Genomic DNA, 25,500 nt, shown 5'->3' on the forward strand with positions numbered 1-25,500 from the left:
TACGACAAAAGCGGTCAAGTTTGAAGAACTGACTTTTGAGAAAGCTGATTACGCTAGAGACAAAGAAAACAAAAGAAAGCGTCCACTGGTCCAAGGAAAACGAGAAAATTATTGCTCTACTCCACCATATGCAAAGAAGGTACTAGATTTTTATGAATTTATTGTTTTGTGGAAAAAAGTGATTATAATGTTGGCATTGCCAAAGGTGTTTTGTTGTATTTAATTTTATATTGCATATTTTTTACTGATAGTGTTTCATTGGTTTGATTGAATATTTTTTCTGTTCTTTAGGTTCAAACTGGTGAAATAATAGCTTTGTATAAATCTTTACAAAAAAATGGTGAAGCTCAATTATTATGCACAACTTTGATCTGTAATGACTTTTAACCAAACAGCACTTTTGAAACAAACTGTACAGTTCAAAAGAAAAACCAAGAAAAATCTGATGATAGTTTTAAAAGAGATTTATTATTTGAAAATATGCCATAGTTTGATGTTGAGCTGAATGTTTCACCTGACACTCTACAATGCATTGATAACAATGTTGGTGTTAGCAAAAATGAGGCTATGGCCAACGAGGTCTCAACTAGACTTCAACGAAAAAGCAAAGATTGGTTTAAGGAGAGACAAAAAAGATTGACATCCTCATCATTTGGAAGGGTGAGCAATTGAAGGGAGAGTATTGCTCCTGTATCAATAGACCTTTTTACAGTTCCCAGCGCCATATTGGAAATGTAACCGTGCACACGTGAGAACGAGGCTGGGGTTGACTCGCTTTAAATCTCTGTGAGAGCTTTTGGTGAAATTCGTACACGAGCAGTAAAATAATTTTGTTCGATTTTTAAGGAAATGGTTGGTTCTAGCCAAAATCTCGATAAAGCTAATTTTTCCCCCAAAAAGAAAGGAAAGTAGTGTGCTGCTTTTGATTGTTCAAATACATTTTATGGCCCCAATGGTTTGCCTTCGAGCTTTCACTTCTTCAAGTTAATGCACGGAGGCATGTATTTTTGCTAAGTATTTATTGTTCTATACTTATCTTATTCTCTGTGAATTATGGATGAGGGTAACTATTGTTGCAAAATTAGTACAAATTTTCTAGTAGGTACCTGAATTGTTTTAAGTTCAGTAGAGTTTTTTTTATTCTGGCAGCAAGTCAAGAAGTTCAGTGCTGCTCACCTGTTTACTACATGGCTTGCCTAAAACACACCCAGCAGAGAAACTCTTGGAAAGTTATTGCTTTTAATAAAATAACCAAGACACTGTAGCTTCAGAGTTTTCACTTATTATGACAGACCCAGAAAACTGACTCAAATTTGGCAATTGTGACAAAAGCAGTTTTCAGTAGTTGTTGTTTTTGTTTTTTATGATAGGATAGTCATCCACTATAGATGCCACATGGAACTCTCAAAAAATATTTTGTGTGCTTTATGTATCAATCAATTTGATGCTTCAAATTGAAAAAAAGAAAAAGCAAGTTTCTCCAACTAAAAGAGTTCTCGACACAAAGATGAACTATGACACTAAATTTTATTATTCACAAAATTGTCCTCATACTAAAAAGTTTGATAGAAGTCTCGCAAAAAATAATTCTCATACATTTTGATGGTCTGAAAGATTCTCTTTCAAAAAAATCTTGTGGTAACTATAACAGGATAAAATAAATATCTTGATTTGGATATATTTCTCAATCTTTTAAGTATCTTCTTTACATCTCAAAATTTTATCATAACATTGGTTAACACAATGCAGTAAGAACTAGTATAGCAAACCTTTGCGTCAGAAAGCCTCTGAGTGCCAAGAATGGGAATATCAATTCACTGAATTTTTATCACTGACAGAAACTTAAATGTGTGTAAAGGACTAACATTGTTGAGATCAGTAGCTGAGAGGAAGCATGTCTGTTCTCTTCCGTTAACCCTTAAATACCCAAGATCTGATTGTCAATTCTCCCTTCTAGTTGCTACACATGTACTTGTAAATAAGTTATGAGAATTTGATGTAAGATCAAGATAACTTTTGCCTGATAACTTTCAGTATTAACATTATCTGTTTGCTGGATAGTGTTTGGAGAAGTTACATGAATCAGTCACTTCTGTGAGTTTTTAAATTGTCTAATATTTTGGTCTGATTCTTTCAATGGTGTCTTGCTACCTAATAAATTACTGTGAGTCGCGACCTGAGATGGTTTTCAATGTATCACGAGCATAAGTTGTCCTGGGCCAGATGGGTATGAAAATATTATGACATCTGTTAGTTACAGTTTTCCTCATGGGTTGATAGAAACAAGGGTTATAATCAAGTGGTTCTACAGGCTCTATTGTATAGTTTCCCATCAGATAAAATGTACAAATGGGTGAACAAAATGGGAACAACTTTAACTGAAGAATATGATACAACAACAAGTACCACATTAACCACAGCAGCAATAGCAAATCTCCTCTACCTAGAGGGCCGCAGCCTTTGCCTCGCTTTCTAAGCCATACTGAACAGCTTCTGTGGTACTTCCTGTAATGCATTCCTCTCAACACGATGTGGCGATATTCTCATGAAACAACAGGGTAATCGTAAAGCTGACTGAAATTCATCTCAGGTAAATTACGGAGATTGCTCGCCCATCCAAGGGCTGAAATCCTTACCATAGTTACTTCGTATCTAAAGTTGCTCTGGTTTTGTTATAGGTCCTGGACATCTGTAAGAAGTTCTCGGTTTTCTCCACTACTCGATGGAAGGACGTGTCACATCAGCAAAGCATAAACTTTCAACACTAAGTCGGCTCTAATTCAACCTTTGATTTTAAATTATATTTAAAATCTCCCTGAGATCTCTTGCTTTGAGTTTCTGGATGTCGTCTAATGATGAAATTTTCATATTGTTGTGTTAAAGAACTATTTTGAAGGAAGAAATCACATTGAAAAGTGTATTAGATCATGAAATGTCAGCAGATCAGCTGTTTGAAAGAACCACCGGGTCAACCCCAGCCTTGTTATCGTGTGTGCGCAGTTACTAATCCAATATGGCGCCAGGAACTGTAAAAAGGTCTATTGTAGCAAACATAAATAAAACAAGTACATCAACATCTAGGATGTCCCCTTCATTGAAGTGGGGAATTGATAATGAACATGTTGCTCATGAAATGTGCAAGTCCAAGAGTGGGGAAGAGGTTGCTGACTGTGGGTTGATTATCAACCCTTCCTGGCCCTTACTTGCATGCAGTCCAAATAGCATTGTTTATAGGGAAGCAAATCCAATAGGAGCCATTGAGATTAAATGCCCATTCTCTAACAAAGAAATGACAATTGAAGAATGTTGCAAAGATTCATCCTTTTATCTGAAAAAAAATCCAGATGGAGTAATTACATTGAAGTAGTCACATGTCTGCTACTATCAGTGTCAAGGTGTTCTTAATATCACAGGTTTGGACTGGATTGACTTTGTTGTATATGTGAAGAAAGATTTTTTTTGTGCAGCGCATACCCAGAGATATTGTGGTGTAGAAATCAAAGATGCTTCCTAAGCTAACAATGTTTTATGCTCAGTACCGTGTGGATTAGGCCAAGTATTGCAACATTTCCTTTGATATTTGTAAATGAACAGTTCAAAAAAACAGTTTAAAAACCTTAAATGGACTTTTATTGGCTGTACTACTCCAACAATTTTTTGCATTTACATATCCTATTGTTCTTTTAAGTTAGTACAATTTTAAATGAACAAATTAGCCAGAGGGGTAGATGATGTGACAATTGACATCCAAGGACACTTTATAGCAGAAATGTGAAAACATTTTATTCAAGGTCATGTAACAACAGTATAATAACAAAATCTATCATGGGTCATTGCTTTGATACCTTTGAGTTCAAGGATAGAAAATGTTGAATATTCTAAAAATAAAAGTTTATTGTTTTCTATGAATACACTGTACATGCAGTTAGAGTGAGGTCGTTAAACCAGTGCAACAAAATTTAACTTTTTCAAGTGTGATAGTTAAATAGACACAAAAGAAAACAATGGAATTAGAGCGTACTGAGGCGGGTTTTTACCTCCCATTTTTTTTCTACTCACTTTCTGCAATGATTGGTGGCTAAAAATAATTACATAAGTATGCACAAATTACCCATAATTTGTTTATGTCAGCAGTCAATGATTTTTAACCTCAGACTTTGATTCTTTGATGGCTGCTCTGTTGTGTTACAGTTGACATTCCCATTTTCTCTTTCTTCCCTTTTCTCTCCCATTCTTGTACTCTTCTTTTCTATTCACTTTGGAGTCTTCATTTTCTTCAGACTTGTCAGATCGCTGAATGAAATGAAAAAAAAATGTTGATGGTTCTACAGGGAATCAAGGTATGATCATTAAGTGGGCTGAGCTCTGGATCAAGCTTAAAATTTGCACTCTCAAGATTGATTAATTTTTTAATTTCTTGTAACAATACCAATTCAAAGTCAGGCAGCAATGTAATGAGAAGAAAGAAAATCATCAGACCAGAAGATACTGTTTGATTGAACACCATATTCTCAAAGATATTGTCATAACACTTGTATGACAGACAGAAAAGAGAACTGATTTAAATATCTTAGAGGCAAAAGGACTTATCCCTTTCAGGATGCCCAAAACTATTCCTCAATTGGTCACTACCCATTAATTTTGTGACATGGTATGTGTTCACTGTAGTTCATCCTGATATAACTATAACAGATTGGCAGAGGGTCTACAAGGAATGCTTGATTAAGCCCAGAAATTAACATGTGATGCATGAATTTCATAGAAAGGCAAGGTATGGTGAGGTTTAAAGTTTTCCCTGTTCAATACATGATGCATGAATTACTGTCAAAAATACACAGGATGCCTGATTTTTTATTTCTAAAAAAAAATTGTGGGCAAAACAAGAGAAGTTAGTTATTCACCTGTTTTCCCTTTTGGCAAATGGTTTCCTGGATTTCCTTTCAACTGAAGTAGAGCCAAAGAAATCAAGAACAGAAGTTGCCTTTTTCTCTTTAGGTTTGACTGGACTGAAGCAAGAATAACAATCCATCTGTTAAACATTTTAGTTCTACAACAATGTTGCATTAAATTCACTCTTGATAGCTGTGTAACACTGTCTTTATTATTTTGCTGTTGTTTGTTTGTTTGTTTGGTTTTTGTTTTCAACCCTTAACACCTGAAAATCAGTATGCAAATTCTCCATACTGTTCTCTATGCATTTTCTAAGGTGCTGACAAGGAGAATTTGTTTAATAATCAAGAGCTTTTAAAGTTGGTGATCATTTCCTTGACTCTTGATTCAGGGCTGATATTAGGACCAAAGAGTTTAACTACAACTGTATAAAATGGAACCAAATTCAAGCAACAAATCACATACCTTATTTTTGGAGGAAAAGGATCTTCATCAGCATCTAACAGAGATGTAAGATTAATTCAGATATAAGGTCAGGTTATAGTTTTGATGTTATACATATCATTATTTGAATCTCTTAACATAATGTTTTCATAATGATGCAAATCACATTGGGAATTGACAAGGACACTGTAGAGCTTAACTACTGACAGGTGTAGAGCCTCAAAATCTGTTCACCCTAGAACATTACCTGAGTTAATAATGTTTTTCCTGTCTTCTTCTCCTTCTGATTTTTTTTTTGGTTTTTTGTTTCCAGGCAATGTCATCATCTTCACTGCTTGATAAACTCTGCCCAGCAAATTAACAATTACATATTTTCATTCACACAGATGTGAGATAAATTCACTTCTTTGGACCTAACAATAACAACTGGATAAGATCAAGGCGGGTGTTGTTCCTTGGAGCATAACTTTCTTTCAAGACATTTTCTTTCAGCTCAGAAAATAAAGGGAAGATACCAGGTGTATACCTAAAAATTCCATGAGCGTTAGGAAATCAAGTGAATTAACTAACGCCATGCCAATACATCTCGAAAGTTGATGTTTCACTAGGCTTTTCCTTATTCACCCTAGATGTTATAGAAGTAACCTACTAATTGTTTTGCTGCAACCTTCTTCCATAATCGAAACTGTTTCATTACATCTAAATATTTTTTCCTATCAGAATAAACTATGAAGTCGAACTGACAGTTAAAACAACACATATATTGACATGTTTTCTCATTCCCCAACATTATTGACCATTTCCTAAACATTACAAATAGAGGTTATGGATGCCTTTTTCGGTAAGGCTTCTCTATAAGTCTGTAATCACGAAACCGCCTTCTTTCAATGAGATAACAATGTTCGCCAATACTTACGTATTACAAACAGCTTTCGACAGGAAAGAAATTCCCAAAATTTACTCTTGTAAAATGTTCAGACCGTAATTTGAATAAGTACTACTGGTATTCAATATCAACGCGTGTATCGCCACGTACAACTTTAACCATTAATTCATTTACAACTGGAATAATCTAACCTTAAGGACGCCAAAGTGCTTGTCTGATTGTATGCTTTACTGCCTGTCTTATTTCACTAACCTTCCAGCCATAGAGAAACGGATTTAACGTCGAGTTAAAGTAAACTAAGGTACTAACCACTCCCCTCACGACCACGAAATGTGATGAATATGTTTTACCGTTTCTGATCACAATCAGTTCCACTTTACCGTATAGCAAATAAAGAACGATTAAGGCTAAATATATCAGCAGTACACTGCCTTTTTTATCGAGTAATGTTCAGTGTATTTATTTGGCTCGGATGTTTTTAAACATAATCCTCTACTTTGGCGTGACGATGACGGAGAGCTTGGAAAATTTTCGTATACAAAGCGATTTAGATTACTAGGCAAGATGGAACACCTATACGGCTATATCATGAGGTTATACGGTGATCTAAACTGTGTAATAAGAAACTGACACCAGATAAAATCCAAGATAGAGCTACAATGACGAACGTGCGTTTTAAGTTACATCTTGTCTGTCTGTATCAACAACAGGGCGAGAAGTCTGTCCACGATCATTGCCGTCAACGTCAATAAAGATACTCCGCATAAAGTACAGCTTGTATTGAGTGCTGTGTCTAAAACGTATCGACAAATTCTCTAGTGTCTGTAAACAACAGACATCCAATGAGTAGCATGAAGAGGCTGAGTAACGAGAGCAACCAACATATCAGTTGTTGCCGGACAACTCCGTGAAAAGAGTTTGGAAGGTTGATGAAGGGAAGATTCCTTGTGAAGGGCAACAAGGGTAAGAGTATTCCCAAGAGATGCTGTGATGGAGAAGAGAATGTTAACTGCTGGGAGATAAATTGATTGTTGTTGTAATCATTTAACAAAAAGGAGAAATATCGCGGTTCTTCAAATATAATCGTTTGTGCTCCACTTCCCGTCAAATTTGTTGTCCTTGTCATTCTGTGATCGTTTTCGTTTTCTTGTAAGATACCTGTGATTGGATTAAGATATATACTTCTTCGGCGAGGATATCAATTCTACCTTTCTTTCTTAAACTCTATCTCATAAATACTTCCTCAGTAGTACTTATCCATTCAAAGTGGGTAGACAAACAGTCTGCTGCTTGAAATGAGTTAATTGAAGGCATTTTTTTCATGTTTTTTTTTTCATTTACCTTTGCATTAATTGGTTAAAAAAAGGCGAATATGGACACCAATGTGATATTTATAGCGCTGGAAAAACCCTTTAATTTCCTCTCTCCGATGAAAATAAAAAAATTATTTGCGAGATCTTGAGAACTTAAAATGGAAAGACCAAGCCATGACGTAAATCGTTCGAGGAGAAAATTGAAGAAAGTGAAAATCTCTAATAAATACAAAATAACAAAAGAGTTGAAATGAATATACGGTCACATACCATAATATATTTCAAGAAGAATTCTAGACAAAGTGATTCGCGCTAGGTCATAATATCATAATATAACCATTCAAGCAGGATGTTTAACGGAAAATTGCTAAGAACGGAAGTGTTGAATCAGCCAGATTTCATCTCCGTTGGAGGGATGCATCAAAAGATGTAACCTGCATTTTAAAACTTGATGAATGTTGTACAATAGAAGCTTATCACTTCTTGTGGCAGTTTTTGTAGCATCAAGAAGCATAATCATCTGTTTTTTCCCATGATTTGTAGGCGTGTCTTACTTTCTTTATCAAACGATAATAACGTACGTCAACAAACAAGCAATTCTGCGATATTTATGCCTCTTTTTACTGTGAAAAGTCCTCGAGAACATCTCGCGTAGGAAATTTTAATATAAAGATCAAAAACGATCCAGTAGCCCCCTTCAGCAGGGTAATGCTCTCGTAAATTATTGGTCAATTTAGTGGGCCGTAGTCATCTGGGCCTCTGAATCAACCCAGGTCAGAGACTCCATTTAGTTCAATTTTATTTTTGAGTCTACGGTGCTCATGGCAATGTAGACTCCTTTTCATCGTGCCCGTGAGTCCGTCCGTGAACATTCCCATCATTCGTAACGGCCTTACATATGCAAACGTTGTCAGTACTCAGTTATAATAATTCGTTTGGAAAAATGGCTGAAAGCACATTTCTGAGTTGTTCGTATGACCCAAAATTCACTCCTTGCATCCATCACTCAATCACTCACTCTTGCCACTTCTTCTTTTCACTCCTGATAACGTTTTTGTAAGTACGCCAGCGTATAAGGCTTTCACATGTTCAGTTCGAATTTACAGCATGGGGCTCAACTAATAGTTAAGAATTGGTCAAAGTTTTGGCAGTCTGCTGAGAAATAACGTGAATTTAACCGAAAGCTAAGACCTGAGACCAGAAAATTTACTGATGGATGAAAAATCGGTTGAAAATCAAGACTACGAGCATAAGGTCTCAGTCAAGGTTTAAACAAATCTTGTGCATACGAGGCGCTCGGATAAATATATTCGGGTGACGAGTCGTCAGCATTACATTTCAGTTTTACAGACCTTTTTTTAACCTTGTTGATCTGGAAATTGAATACTCGATCGCCAAAAACCACAACATCCATGAAATGTTTTCTGAAATGATTAAAAGCTCCCTTCGAAAGCGGTTAAGGAAAAAAACCGCTGTGCTTCGGTAATTGCTGCTAAATGGTAATTTCGATAGGAGATTTAGGAGTTATTAGACAGTTATTCCACGAGCGCGCAATGGATATGGGATGATAGATAGCCAACGAGGCCCGTAGGTTACTTTGTAAACTTTATTTTTTGACGCGTACACTTACCATATTTGTAAAGCATGGTATAATTGCTCATAACTCATCATGATAGCTAAGCCAATGAAACCTCTTGAATTGCGTCATCCAATGATCCACATTTTAGTAAAATAGATTAACATCCTCTGCTGACAAAATTGTTTACTCTCATAAACTGTTTGCGAGATGAAATATTGGAAAAGCAATTCTAAGTATTGAAGGGTTAAGCATGGTACATATTAGACCTGTATCTGCAATTTTTATTCAAATTTTATTATAAGGGATCTGCCTCTAATCCCTAGAGTAAATAGAAAGAAATGGGGTATTATTGAATAATTAGGCTAAGTGATACAACATAGTTGAAAATTGATGCTCAAATGAGTGAACCTTGCCTCTTTAGAATCATCAACATCCGTATTTTGTTAAAACATACTCTTCAATTCTCCCAAACATCAAACAGAATTTCATGTTTCAATGAAATCTTGTGTTATACTAAATGTCACGTAACTTTTTGTGCTGCGCCTAATGATTTGTTGCTGAGTTCTATTGTGATTTTTTCCCCTGTGGGCCACCGTTATGAACTATATTTCTCTCATTTTAATCCTTCTAATCTTCTTCAATAACATCGTTCGACATCGAAGAATCATTCGGAGACAGAGATTAACAGTACCGCAAAGTAGGCAAGAGGAAATTTCCTTGCTATTTCTAAAATGTTGTTTATCATTTTTATGTATCTTGTTGTGCCACTTAAATCAATCGTGTTACTATTAGCTTGAAATCAAGGGTTCGTCGATGAGCTAACATTCTGTATTCTGTTCGTTTCACATCATTACCTTTGAGCTACAAAAATAAAATTGATTATTTATTTAGACAGAGTCATTGACAGAACCACAATGCAGGCAAGAAGGAGATTCAAAGCTCCTCAGATATTGGTGGTCATCATGACGTCCATTTTAGCGACATGTACAATTTCCCTTTATTTGACGAGTAATGACCGTTTCAAAACCACGCTGTTCAAGGGACTCACAGATATGGAGAAGAGAAGCAACTTCAACATTCACCCCTGGGAAGGTAAGTCAATCGGCGATTGTTATCCTCATTTACAATCCAAACTTTCTAAGAAAGAGATTCCGGTGTACACGAATCTGTGATGTAAACTTTGGGTTTGGAAAGGCTCTCGCACAGGGGAATTTTTATTTGCATTTGTCGCTCATTAGCATAGGCTCTTTATAATCCTATCAAGCTACAAAAATGTAAATACTGAAACCTAACCATCAACAATTACCTATGCCGCACGATGTCAAAAATAGAAATATTACAAAGAATGTATGGGTTCATTACCGCTTTTGCCACCCACAAAGTTGGCCGTTTTCCGATGGCGAATATTTCAATACGTTTTGCCCACAATAGGCGTCCACCTCACATATTTCAAAGACTAAGACGCTCTAGCAATTATTGAAAAAAAATTATCTCTTAATCTCACTTCTTTTCCATGAAAAAATACACGCTGTTGAAGAAAAACGTAAAACAATGACCGGATTAAAGATTCCCCTGCAATCCTCATGCTTTTCTACTACAGATGAATAAGGGGGGGGGGGGAGTAAGTTCCTCAAAAAAACTGTGATAGCGCGTCGGTGAGGGGTATCACAAGATACTTTGCTTTTATCATCCTAATTGACAATGTAAATTGGTTACCGTAAAGAGTTTCTAAAGCCGACGTTTCGAACGAAGAAACTCTTCTAGGCGGCCAATTTGCATTATAAACCCAGTTGGGCTATAAAACTAAAATATTTTCGAGGATAAAGCAGTTGTCCCAAAGTAGATTCATTGTTTTCGCCATTGTTTTATTTTATCCAAGTACTGTTTGCATAATGAATGGTATGTTTGCATAATAATTGGTATGAGATTCTACAGGGATCTTGCTCCCTCAACAAATAACAATGGTAGAAAATAAGTCAGAATTAGCTTTTGTCATTTTACTAGACAACGCAGAACCTAAGAAACCAAAATGGATGAGAAAGTTAGAAATGAAGTGAATTCGGGAAGATTCCTTTAGCACCATGCTATTCCCATACCACTTACTCGAATGAAGGGCTAACGCTCGAAACGTGAGCTTTACAAACTCTTTACGATGGCCATTATCAACTCAGTTGAATTAAAACCAAATCATTTATATTCTTAAACAAAGCCACAGTCCCAAAGGTAATCTATTGTTTTTACCATTGTTTCTTTCTCCAAGAACTTTCTGCATAATGAAGCATGGGCTGTGCAGAAATCTTAAACTAACCTCTTTCGACCGCCTTTTATTCCTGTGTCATCGGATTTCAGAATTAATTGTCGTGATCAATTGCAACATTACCTAAAGCTCGATACAGCTCATGCACTTTCACTGTAGAAATAACCACTTGCGTAATCGAAATTTTAAAACAATACCGTACAAAATCATCAATAAAGTCTTAGTCTTTAATTGTTTTCCAGTCGATTGGTTTTACGGTTAGTTTTGTTTTAACGAACACCTCATATTTTCGGACGAACGCACGCATATCAATTTTTCCTTTAAATAAGATTTTAAAGGTTCTTCATTCTTCATTGATATGGTGTTGAGGAGGCTTTGTGACTCGCTAGCTCGCTATTGAAAAGACCAAAAGGAATCGTGACATTAAAAACAGAATTCTAGAGTTTTTTATAGTAGGAGTTTCGAAGTTAGTAGTTGATCGACGTGGTGCTTTGTTTCTTCTACAACTTTTTAGTGAAAAAAAAATTGCTTATAAATTTGATGCAATAGATAATGAAGAGGCTGTGTTGAGATAGTGATTGAAAAGACCGTTTATGTGAGTGTTGAAAGAGAGGAATGATTGGAACCAACATAATAACCAGCTCCCAGTTGGCTTGTTAGCTCATTTAGTAGGTGCTGCACCGGTATCGCAGAGGTCGTGGGTTCAAATCCCGTACAGGTCTGAATTTTTTTTCACGCTTCATTTTCACTACTGCTTAAGTAGTGTTCATTACTGCAAAGATCGCTTTCATATTCATAATGATTGCTGTGTCGCGTCAAAGCATATTCTCAAGCTCGCGATTTGAAATGTGATGCGTAGCCCCTTAAAACGATGGGACAAAATGATCAGAATGTAGCTACTTTGCAGTACAAGTGCTCGCATTTAAAATTAAAATTTTTGACAAATGTGTGTTCACCATAACATCGAGGGGCTTCAAGTTAACTGAGGTTTTAAAGCGTTCAGAAAATAACAGTTCAAGACAAAACAGAGCGAAAATTATTCATTAGTTATCGAAGCAGAAACGCAAGTTGATCATAGCATTTAGAGAAGCGCCTAAATTTACACGAATATTTTTGGTTCATGCAGTGCCGTCGTGAGAAGTTTGTTTTTCATGAATGTATAGAAATATGAAATTATGCCTATATCGATATTTTGGTCGATTTCCAGGTAACCAGTTTAGTTTTCTTTGAAAGAGCGCTTTAAGAAACAGCGACCCGACAAGTTTGTCCTGGGAGAAATTTTGGCCACGCAAGATGGCCGAATTGTTGTCGAAAACTTATATCTAACATAATGAATTATTAACGAGTTTTAATTTGTAAAGCTCAAGGTAAGGTGAGGGAACGGAAAAGAAGGCCAGAGGCCTCCAGAATAGATTGTTGACCGAAAAAAAAAGACCAACGCGAAATATTGGTCGGCCACAGCACATGCGCGTAGTGCGACATTAAGAATTACCTACATCTGTTTTGACTAATAACTACGTTTTCTTTTCTAGTGTTTTCAACCTTGAAATCAATGCGAAAAGGGGTAAGTGTCGTAAAATTATTCCATATCACTATTTTGCCTGTCAAATATCCTTAGCACTCACATCAAAAAATTTTAAAAACCAATTTATTTTAATTCTTTAATCCTTTATACCCTCAACTCAGTTCGTTTATTGTCCACGATGTTCTCCATACTTTTTCTATGGCGCTGAAGAACCAAGAGCTTAATCTTGTCAGCGATCGTTTTCTTTATTCTCGTGACTTTAATGGGTGCCTGATGCTAGATGCTAGTCAGTCTTCAGAGTTTATTGGGTTGACCCCCTTAGACGCAAGCCTGAGAGTTCACTGTCCAAAGTAATGACCGTGCATGTCTGAATCTGCTGGTACTGGCCATCTGATGTTATAATAAAAACAATAAGCCCCATCTGATAATGCTTGAAAACAAATCATTCAAGAACATCTAGGTTATATCTCACATGATCTTTGATCCTTATAAAATAACAAGGATGCGGCCAGCGCCCTGATTGGTCCAAAACCTATGTTTTTCTTTTCGCATCAGGCAACCCAGAAAACATTAAAACAAACCGCCTTTTCTAAATTTCTTTTACAAAAGCAATAGACCACTCTCTCCATCAATATACCAGTGTTACAACCCTTGTAGGATTTCAAAGGAACAATCGGCTAGTCTCAGCTCAGGATTTACAACCTTTTTTCCTTTCCTCCCAGCTTCCTGTATGGTTTATGACAGCAGTAAACCGATAAAGAGTGCAGTTCATTGCTTAAATAGTTCGCTAAAAAATTTGCTTGTTTACCCCCTTGTTGTTTCTTTAATAATCATTAGGTTTGTTCTCATCCTTTTTTTCTTTCTTTTATGGCTCTCCGGTACTATTAATCTTTATTATGTGTATTATCCTATTTCCACAGAAAATAATTGTCTACAATAGAGTGGGAAAATGTGGAAGCCGCACTATGATACATCTCATGGCTACACTGACAAAAAAACTGGGGTATAAAGTGATTGGTTCAACCCAGAATAGTAACGGAGAAGTCACTCTTCGCGAACAGGTAACCGCTATTAAGGGAACGATCATCATTTATCGCGGATGAGGGGAGGGGTGGGTCGGAGGACTTTTGCCATGTCACAATAAATTTGTCTAATCCCCCCTGAGGTATTGTTGTGTTGTTATGATTTCCCAGTCAATGTTTTATAGTAACCCCCCTGTCTTGATATTCTGTTGGTAACGACTTATTCTCCCTCTGTTCCCACACAATGTGATCCCCCCAGATGTCCGTTTCCCTGCCTCCAAAAACAACATTGATATTGCAGTCTAGGAGAGGATTGATTACCGGGGGCCTGGCATTAAAAATAAGATGCCAGACCATTTCAAGATCTCTGGCTGGCTTGCGTTGCCCAAGGCTTCACACTTTCCCATGTATGCGTTTTGGCGATTAACGCAGCTGACATGTCCTAATTTTCTTTTATTCTTTCTTTCCATTTATTTTCTTTCTTTCTCTCTTTCTCTATTTATCTATCTCTTAATTTTTTTTCTGTCCTTCTGTTACCTTTACAGGTTGAACTTGTGGACCTCATAGATCAGTTCCAGCCACCATTCATCTATCATCACCACATACGTTTCGTCGACTTTAAGAGGTAACAACTCCTTTGCTACAAATTCACCGGCATGGTTAACCTTTCAACCCTAACCTGGCGGTCTGCATATTCTCCACACTGTTCTCTATGCATTTTTTAAGTTGCTAACAAGGAGAATTTGTTTAACAATCAAAATTTTCACAAGTTGTCGGTCATTTCCTCAATTTTCATGGCTTTTGTGTTTGATCCAGTAGTTATACTGTTAGAGGAAACTAAATATCAGTTACTCTTAGAAGATAAAGGATTAAAAGAGAGCCAAAGCTTTCAGATGAAATAAAATCCAACTAAGATTTTAGCTTTACGTTTATAATTTTAATTCGTCTCTACAATAACAGTTGAAACACAAGTACCTTAAACCTGAGAAACATACGGAAGCTCGGAAGTGATCGGCTACAGCTATTCACCCTCCGAGCAGCCGAAGAGATAAAATCGCAACTTTAGGATAAACGGTGGAGTTCACCAACAACTAGCAAACGAGTTTATCGGTTGAAACTTAATAGTGAAATAGCCGAAAAAATCACTGCTTTACTACGAGGAGTGATTAACATTTATCTTTTATGTTTGCGATATAATTTTTGACTGGGAAAAACGTAACAGCAATAGATTGAGACGTTGATAACTCGCTTAATTCTATATAACCTAATATACCGGGAAGTATGTAAAAGTCAAAGGGGAGAATTAAGTATTAGATAGGTGGGATCTAGCGTTAACCCTTTGATCCCTAAGAATAACTAACATCTAGTTTCTCCTTACAATATCACCACTGAATCACACATTAATGCACAGGACGAAATCACATGTTTCCGTATTTCTGAAACGTGGCGGAAACATGCAACTCCATGTTTCCGTTATGTTTACGTAAAAGTGGTCCGGTTCCGTTGTATACGCAGCAACGGAAACGCGAGAAAACGTCACGAAACCGGTAACGGAAACACAGGTTATCCGTCGTGTTTCCGGAACGGTTTAACATGTTTCTGCCACGTGTCCGTTTACGGATTCTTGCAATTTCGTCCTGTGATGTCATGAGAATAAAAGAAATGATCACCAACTAAAGAAACTCTTGATTATTACACAAATTCTCCTTGTCGGCACCTTAGTAAATGTACAGATAACAGTATGGAGAATATAAATACTGATTTTAGGGCGTAAAGGGTTAAGAGAGCCCGCAAAAAGGCCCTCAATATTAAGGCATCGACACAAGCCTTTCTCCGTCCGCGGGAAAGTTTGAGGCCTTGACAAACGCTAACCTGTGAGAGGTCTGCATGGGGTCTCATTATTAGTGCCAGACTTCAGGCAAATAACTCCCCGACACACTTCCTGCAGCACTGAAAATAAGGGCCTGCTCGCAAACCAGCCTTGAATAAATGCAGTTATCTTTTCTTTACTCCAGATTTGGCGCCGTTCAACCCATTTACATCAACTTGATACGGGATCCCCTGGCTCGTATGGTCTCTTCGTACTACTACAGTAGATTCGGGGATCATAGAGAAGGTGAAAGAAATTGGAGCTTCAAAGGCACGGAGGAACAGAAAAATATGGTTTGTGTAGTGAAAGTTACCTTCTTTATCGCTTTCGCTCTTTAATATGCCACGCAGTGCTTTCAGGTCCATTATGATTTTACGAAAACGTTGCGTGACATCTGAAAGAAGAAAGTGAAGGAGACCAAACTTCCCCTAACTCTCCCCACTCTGAGCGATTGGCAGGTACGATGGACCAGCTTCTCGTCTACTGAGGGGGTAGTTGTAATACTCCTTATCATTTTCAAAACTCCACCGAAACTGGGGTAAACTCCGGCAGGGTGGGTCTCTAGGCACACAAGCCGACTTTCAATTTTTCTTCCTCTACACCCAACCCTCCCTCGGAGCTCTCTTCTCGCTCCTCAGCAGAAAAGTGTCGACATAAACTCAAACTGGTCAACTGAAAACTTCCTTAAACTTCAATTCTCTTAAAAGTAACTTTTAATTTTTCCTGCTTACTCGTCTCCTTAGACCTTTGATGAATGCGTCAAAAAGGAAATGGATGACTGCGTCAAACCGCAAAGAGTGTTTTACATCATCCCTTACTTTTGTGGCAATGAAGCCTTCTGCAGGTGAGAACCGTTATCATAATGATAATAATAACAATAATAATAATAATAGTAATAATAATGATAATTAGAGTATTTCTATAGCGTTATTTACACAGAAATGATCAGTAGCGCTTTACAATGATTCACCTATAAAACTATTCTACAACAATCTAAGTATACCATGTAAAATGTTCATGAGACAATAAAATAAAAAAAATCAGAATAAATAATAGTCATAAGGACAATAAAATTTCTGGTCTAATATACAGTGGCACCAATCCATGAATTTCCTTAAAAGCTAAGACTGATATGTTAAAACAAATACGAGCGCGTACTGGGAACTAGTGAAGATCATAACGCGCTGGTGTAAAATGGAAATGCTTACCAATGGTCATAGAAAGTCTCGCCGCTGCGTTTTGAATACGTTGTAATTTTAAGATCTTTAATTTAAGTAACCATACAAACACCACAGTCTAAGCGACAAAATAATAAATGCATGAATAAGTGTCACCAAAGAATTACGAGATAAATACTTATTAATTATTGTCCTTATGACTATTATTTATTATTATTTATTATTTATTATTAATTATCAGCAGGTTTTTATCGGAATTCACGTTACGCAGTTCTTAAATTTTTATTTACTTATTCATTTATTTTTATTTTATTTTTTATTTTTTTATATGTATGTATAGATTTTTTCGTATTTTGAGTGTAAGGCTTGTATAGTACTCTTTATGTGTATCCTTTCATTTTGCTCCCAATCAGTTCATATAGCTTAAGTGTAGTAACTGTTGAATTAGTTTATAATTATTATTACTTCCCCAACTGGTTTTTTTCAGTTTAAATTGAAACGTTGTGAATAAACGTAGTATTAAGTAAATCCTAAGAGACAAGCCAGTTGGTTGTCTACAGAGCGTAGCTAAGGAGATAACTCGGGACAACCAAGAACAAATCCAGTAAGTAGCGGGGTGCAACATGGAGGGTTTGAACCTGGGACCACCAGATTACAAGCCCACGCCCTAACCACTCGGTCACACTCACCTTTCATCAAATCCTTCCTGTTTTCAATTTTATCTCCTTCCTTTTCATCCCTGTCCAGGAAACCAACAAGTCAAGCGCTTGAACAGGCCAAGAAAAACGTCATGGAAAATTATTTGGTAGTTGGTGTTACGGAGCAGTTGGAAGATTTTCTATTTGTCCTTGAAAAACTTTTACCAGAATTTTTCACGGGCGTACTAGACACCTATAAGACTCCAGGTTAGTGCATATCAAAACAAAATAAAGAAAGACAAGGAGATGCATGATACTAATTGTTCTATTACTTTCTCAAGCGAAAGAGAAAAACAGCGGAGTATCAGTCTTCAGCGTGATCTCTCATAAATTGTCTTCTTTTAATATTTTGTGTCAATTCTTGTTCAATTTATCTATTTTCAAGACAACTCGCGTCATCCTTATTCACAACTAAAACCATTCGTAACTTGTTCACCCGCGTCTTCCCAAGGCTTAAGCAGATTGCTTGTTTTAACGTTGAGTTCTCATTGCACTTGTGATATTTCCGTTTCTACTGGTTTCCTTTTTATAGTTTCCTATATTAATTTTTTATCTTTTTTCAGACGATAATCTCAATTCCAGGATGACATCTACCAGAACCGCGAACAAGAGGGGACCTTCTCCGGAGGTGCAAGAGATAATGAAGAAACGTATGGAATTAGAATATGAATTTTATGACTTTGTAAAGGAAAGATTTAATAGGCTGAAAGCCGGACTGATGTCTGGAAAAAATTGCTGAGTGCTGGGCGACCAAATTTGTCTGAATAGTGAACCCTCGCTTTGCAAGGGAGCATACGAATGGAAGTTTGAGAGAAAACTTCAGTGAAGACATTTTGACATTTATAGTGAGTTTCAGTCAGTCATAACTGAATTGTTAGTTAGAGGTGGACCTCTGTTAACTGTTATTGTAAATTGTAGTGTCTTCAAGGCGCTCTTTTGTGATTATAACTTAACGACAGGGGTGCTTAGTTCTCCATTAATTTTCCATCAAGATACAATTGACCTAGCTTTGAAGATAGAATTTGAAAATCTTTCCAATAACTTTTTTTCCTTTAATGTTGTGGTCATTTGTCAAGCCACGGCCGCCATTGGTACAGTTTCATCGTTTTTTTTAACTTTTATATGCTATAATCATCTTCATTGATATCAAGATTACAATCATCTTATTTATCGTTTACTAGCTTTTATCATTCATTGTGAACCTTGATTGTATCTGACTATTATACATGTGCGCCTTTTACCGTAGATTGAAAAAAAGGCATTGTGGCATATTTACGTCTAATCATGTACATGACAAAAAAAACAATACGCGCGTCTGATTGGGTGAAAACGAGTGTATTTTTTTATGCAACACGAATGCAAAGTTAAGACACTCGTGTCTATTTAAACCAAATTGCATTCGGAATCATTTTATAACCTATATTTATTTGTATTCGTCATGTCATTGCTTTTATCTTACATAGCGAACTAGGTTTGTCTATTATACACTGTAAAATATGTACTTTTTACCGTAAGTTTGTAACGCGCATGTTGGCATATTCGTATTGATTGAATATTCAAGGTATGCCTATGTAGGTAGGCTTTGGTTGTTATAAATGTATGAGGTCAATTGCATTTATAACATAGCTAGTAAATTCGTCTAATCAAATTCAATTACGCGAGCGTGCTTCATATTCCTATTGTGCACACTCATGACGTCAGCAAACAAATCCCTCGAGAAAAACAAATTTCATCTTTCATGCTCTCCAAACTTCCCGCGTGCTTCATATCTCGATGAACGCACGCTGACGCATGAACCAATTGTTAATTTGTTTTGACCATCCTGAGTTTCGAAGTTACCTCGTGCTCGAAGGGGAGGGGGGAGAGGGGGTACAAAGGCACACTCTCGGGTGAACTCAACATATAAGTGCATGCCGCCAACCAGGGTATGGCTCTCGGAATCTTGGATCGCAACTAAGGTGCACAATTTGACTCATTCGTGCCTTGAATACAGCGTCTCTCTGGACATGCGGCCATAAATATATTTCTAATTCTAACAGTCATGGATATGCCAGATGAAGCTTCCAGAAATAAATATGCCACTTTAAATTTTCTTTTATTTTCACACAGTCGTGTTTGAAAAGTTAGCCTAATATCCTTCCCCCGGCCCATGCATTTTCTTTCCATCATAGAGAAGTCAGACAGCTTCCCTGGTAGCAAAAGTTTTTACCCCTCACATCTCGAAACCTCCGAATATCAAACACCATATGCAGTACGAGATAAGTACTGCAAGCCATAGCAATATTTAAGGGTTTCAAAGCTGCCTGTAAAAATGACTTACCTTAAAGTCTTTACCGAGAGCTTCACTCTTTGTCGTCTTGTGCTTTCTCGTTCTGAATCACTTTTGAAAGACATTACTTGAGCTGGGGGCAAAGCGGATGCCTTCAAACTGTGACTCCTTCTTCCGACAAAATCTACCCATTTTGCTCTCCCGTTCATGAAAATCGTTAACCTGTGATTGGAGCGTACTGGATCAATATCAATTATTTATTTCACCACGTTATCGTTTAAGAGCACAAGTGCTCGTTCAAAATACGATCTAGCATTAAAAGAAAAAGAAAAAGAAATGTAAATCCATAATCTATAATCTATGTACACACAAATATAAAATGTTATAAAAATTACACACACAAAAATTAAAAATATAAAGATTACAGCTGAATCAATCTTAGCTTAGACTTAAAAACATCAACATCATCGGCCAGCTTGACATCCTCTAGAAGTTTATTCCATAGTTGAGCACACTTGTAAGTAAAGGAGTTCCTCATAAAATTAAGATTAGATTTGGGAACGCAAAGATTCACACCATTTCCTCTTAAATTGTGAGACGTTTCTCTTATGCGTAAAAAGTCTCTATTGTATTTCGGCCCTATATTCCTAATGCATTTAAACAATAGAATCAGAGATTGCTTCTTTTTCCTGCACTCTGAGTAATCCAACTTACATATATTTAAGAGGTCTTGGTAATGTAATGATTGACGTCTTCAATTTTATTGACCTGAACTTTCCCCACCCCTAACAGGAGGGGACAACAGTATTCTAGATGTGGTAAAATAAAGACTTGTATAACGCTAGCATAACGTCCATAAGTACAAAACGCTTAATTCTCCTAAGAGCGCCGGTCTTCGCATACGCCTTTTTTAGCTGACTAGAAATATGCTCTTTAAAGTTTAAAACATGCTATATCAAGTTCCACGCCCAAGATTCTAATACAGGGAAGTGTAGTAACGCCAGAATCTTTCAAAGTGAAGTCAAAATCGTACTTGCAAGGACCGATCGGAATAGCTTGCGTCTTAGCATTGTTTATTAACAAATAGTTGCATCGAACCATTCCGACAGGCGGCTGAGACCCTGGTTCACTGCAAATTGCAGGGCAATGGGCGAGGCATCTGATGCATACAGAGTCGTGTCATCAGCATAAAACTGAGCACACACCGTGCAAACAAACCCTCTGTTTACGACCCAGTAGATAAGATGACATCAAACTCAAGGCAGATTCACAGAAACCATAGGCTTTTAACTTTTCCAACAGAAAATTGTGATTAATAGAGTCAAAAGCCTTTGATAAATCAACGGCCACGGCCATGGCTGACTCTCTGTTGTCAGGGCTCCTTCTCCAATCCTTGGTCACTTTCAGAAGAGCGGTGCAACACGAATGGTTCTTTAGAAATCCAGAGAGGTTTTGTGACAAGTGGCGACAGAAAGTGTTGTAAAGCTGATCGTACATAACTTTCTCATAGACCTTTGACAAAGCCGAAAGGCCGACAAAGGGCGATAGTTCTCTTTTCGCGTGTCCTCATCCTTTTTGAACACGGGTGTCAAATTGCTGCACTTCCATTCGTTTGGCCAAGAAGAGAAAAGTTTTAAAACGTTTATCAAATGTGTAATCTCCTCGGCCATGACTGGTGCCGAGAGCCTCAAAAGACGCGGTGAAATGCCATAGGCGCCAACCGCCTTTCGTGGATTTAAATTTTCCAGAATCTCTTTCACATAAGCGGAGCTTACTGGTTCAAAGGTAAATGGGTGTTCGAACACCTGTATTGACGTAATCCCTCGAACACTCGGGTGATCACTAAAATTTTCCACGCTGCCGCAATGGGTTTCAAGTGCAATAACCCACGCGAAGTAGTTGTTGGACACTACCACTTCACTGGGCTCCGTCAGGACTTTACCACCCTCTACTAATGTCACGCTGTTCTGTTTAAACAGGGACGAGTTAGGGAGTAATGGCTTCATTGTTTTCCAGAACTCCCCAGGGTGTTTCGCATTAGATGTTGCATTTTACAAAATTCCTTGATGCCCTTTCTCTTTAGCGAAGTGATTTTGATACCCTGTTGCTTATAGGCAACCCAGAGATTGTTAGTTCGGTTCTTCCTGTAGCGTTTAAACAGCCGATTGCGCCGGACAATTTCGTGTTGAATTTCAGTTGAGATCCAAGGTACTTGATCCTTGCGCACCCATTTTTAGCTTCTGGTACTCGTGCATTTGCATTTGCAAGCTCGAGCTCTTCTCGTCAGTGCAATTTAAAATGTTATCCATGCATCATCTAAAACACACATTTTAATTTTTTTTTTTCATTAGCCGTCTCAAACAACTTTACAAAAAGGAACACACTTTAATATTCATAATTTCCTAACTTGTGAGAAAACTGTCAACACTGAATCACCTAACATATGATGAAATGGCATTAGAAACAAAAAAAACCCTTTTCATTACTCAAAACGAGAGTAAAGAGAGTTTCACTTCCTTTTGTCAAATAATAAAACCACGGATGTTTTTATGTTTGAGTTGTAAATTAACTCCTAGCCCTAATTCGCACTTAAGTCAAATTACACCGACCAAGATTAACAGCTGACCGTGGTCTACGATGTTGTTCTCTAAAAAGTAGGCCGTCATTAGCATGAATCATTCCCGAAAAAAAGTTGCAAAGAAAATGCTCTGGCAGAGAGTCTAGAGATTTAATAATTCGGCGTTCAGTAACTCACCCTTAGCCATTTAAATTACGCGTCAGTCTTAATGGCTTTGAGTGGGTTTCAATAAAATGTATTGGATATATTGGAATTATTCTGCAACCTTTTAAGTCATAAATTTAGAGCAAATGTCTTAAAAATGGCTTACTGCTGAACAGGTGTTTCCTCTCTTGGGTGATAATAAATGCAACGGAAGCCCACGAAAACAAAATTGACTGTGACACAACAGCCGGTTCTTTTGCTCATTTTTAGTTCGTGAACGCTATCGAAAAGGTGGTTAGTCTGAAATACAGAGGGGAAGTTTGTTTTGCTTATTAACGGCCGGGCGAGTGCTGTTACGATAAGACTTTTCTCGTTGCTGTAGTAGATGATCTGTTGCGAAAAGGAAAGGACTGCTTCATATTAGCGGCGTGAAGATGACGGCAACTCAAATAACAGAGGGTGGAACACAAACCAAAACCATTCCAGAACTAGCATGTTCCCGGGCAAGTGATATACAACCGTATGCATATTATTTCTCGACAATCCATATTCTGCTTTCCCTAACAGCAACTCTTGGCAATTCTCTTATCCTTGTTGCCCTTTCCAAGGAATCCTCCCTTCATCCGCCGTCCAAAGTCCTTTATCGTTGCCTTGCAACAACAGATCTGTTAGTCGGCCTCGTCGTTCATCCTTTGGCTGTCATCCATTTTATGTCCTATATCCACGAAGACTGGGGTCGTTGTCGATGGACACACAACGTAGTTTTCATATCAGGCTATGCGTTATGTTCAGTATCTTTGTTGACGATGACGGCTATAAGCGTGGACAGACTTCTCGCCCTGTTGGTGGGGTTGAGGTACAGACAAATTGTAACTGTAAAGCGCATTCATGTCATATCAGTTACCTTTTGGATTGCATCCGGCATCTTTAGTTTATGCCAAAGCTTAAATGACCACATAACATTTTGGTCCAGCTTCGTAGTTGCAGTGTCTTGCTTGATGATCTCATTCGCATCTTACACAAAGATTTTTAGAGCTCTTAGTCATCATCACACTCAAATACAAGATCATGATCAGCAACATCCGAGCCAACCAAATGCACTGAACATCGCACGTTACAGAAAAGCAGTGTACAATGCGCTGTGGGTGCAGTTAGCTTTATTCGTCTGTTATCTACCTTATTGCATACTGGTAATTTTGATCACTTTTAGTAAAATACCCCTAATACACTCATCAGTCAGTGTGGCCGCACTAACGGTGGCTTTTGTATCCTTTAACTCAACCTTGAACCCGTTCATTTACTGCTGGAAGATTAGCGAAGTAAGACAAGCAGTAAAGCACACAATCAGACAAGCACTATGTTGTTCGTAAGGTGAATTTCTGTTCGGGTTAGAATTTTAATTGATCCTTATAAAGCTAGGGACTGAAATTACTGTAAGCAGAGAGTAAACCAATATATCATCGGATAAGGAGAAAAAAGACTTCAAACGCTTTTGTACTGATACCACTGTATGGTGAGTGAAGACAACATAACTGATCTCCTCACAAGTGATGAAAACCTGATAGATAGCCCCATATCATTAGAATCGTTGTAACGATTGGAGTTTTCCTTATCATGAGCTCAAAATATGAAATCTCCGATGTCTTAAATTTGCCATGTGAATGAACCGGTTCTTTAAACTAATTCGCACTTAAGAGCTAATGTTAACAAGTATCAGACAAACAGCGGCAGGTCACCCAAAATTTGCTTTCACCCCTACTTCATATTTTGTAACTCAACATGTCCTAATAATTGTGGTGTAGTTTTTTTGTGAAAATATAGTTTAGTTTTCGAGAAATAATTTTTTTCGTTCGACCGCTTAAATATGCAAATTTTCACCGTGAATATTACCCGAGTTGTGTATCCTCGTGTAACGAATATACTTGACCTCCGGTATTTCTGTCAACAAAATCCTTCGTTTTATTATCTAAACGTAATCCCCTGTCATTATTGAAGCTGGTAAAGTAATATTTATTTTTTGGTGAATATTTTTGTCCGACATACAAGTTTTCCTATGTCGAATAGTAGCATCAAAACAAAGATAGTTTTACACGGACCGATATGACAGAATCTAATGAGCTTCGAGCTTTTAAAAGACAAAAAGATGGTTAAAAAGTTACTGTAAAAGTGTATTTGTGTTGTTCTATCTTGAGACGAACTCAAAGTCCGGCAAAATTTACTCGCTAGCGACTATGAAATATACATGGTGTGCCTACTTGTCGCCACCGTTTACTGGCATAAATCACTACAATTTGTAAACAAAATCTAACATAACAATCTTACCTTATTTATAATAATTTCATGAGCTGTTTCGATTACTATATAACGCCTGGGTATTATTTTTGATAGGAGCCCAGGTTTTGCGTTTTGTTATCCTCTCCCCTATTTCCACCATAAGCTAGTCACGCAATAATTTATACTGACACAAATGAATATTTACCCTGTACAGAGATTTTTGTTTATGTTTAATTAAAAGTACTATGTTGAGGAGAATCACAATCACGGTCCCCATGTACGCTAGCAGTAACAGTGTTAAGAGTAAACAAAACTTGGAAAAGTTTTGTTTATTTTTTATTTTATTTCATTACGTTCAAAGCCAAACATTTACCACTGCGCAGCGCAACAGCTACGCGACAAGACGTAAATACGCGCTCGACTATTTCGCTTAGCACAGAATTTAACTCTGTCACAACTTCTGTAGAGAGGTACCAATCATAACCTTACTTGAAGCTTGAGTAGTCCTCTACAATTGGTCTTTGTTCGAACAACGCCCGAAATCCGGTCTACAAAACATCTCCCAAGCCACTA

At 37.2% G+C, this 25,500-nt stretch overlaps 2 protein-coding genes across 2 annotated transcripts; both read left to right on the plus strand.

Annotated features, from left to right (window-relative positions):
• The first annotated feature begins 9,629 nt into the window (after nucleotides 1-9,629).
• On the plus strand, nucleotides 9,630-18,642 carry LOC131770351 (uronyl 2-sulfotransferase). The gene is made up of 9 exons (XM_066158887.1): nucleotides 9,630-9,636; nucleotides 9,974-10,204; nucleotides 12,902-12,933; nucleotides 13,815-13,955; nucleotides 14,462-14,541; nucleotides 15,932-16,079; nucleotides 16,530-16,630; nucleotides 17,712-17,869; nucleotides 18,226-18,642. The coding sequence occupies exons 1-9, from the start codon at nucleotides 9,630-9,632 to the stop codon at nucleotides 18,399-18,401; spliced, it is 1,074 nt and encodes a 357-aa protein (XP_066014984.1). The 3' UTR covers nucleotides 18,402-18,642.
• A 4,445-nt stretch (nucleotides 18,643-23,087) lies between these two features.
• LOC131770350 (adenosine receptor A2a-like) lies at nucleotides 23,088-24,023 on the plus strand. The gene has a single exon (XM_059086062.2). It carries the CDS (start codon nucleotides 23,088-23,090, stop codon nucleotides 24,021-24,023), a length of 936 nt encoding a protein of 311 aa, XP_058942045.2.
• The last annotated feature ends 1,477 nt before the right edge of the window (nucleotides 24,024-25,500 follow it).

This window comes from Pocillopora verrucosa, chromosome 12, assembly GCF_036669915.1.
Source record: "Pocillopora verrucosa isolate sample1 chromosome 12, ASM3666991v2, whole genome shotgun sequence".
In the NCBI taxonomy this organism is placed as follows: domain Eukaryota; kingdom Metazoa; phylum Cnidaria; class Anthozoa; order Scleractinia; family Pocilloporidae; genus Pocillopora; species Pocillopora verrucosa.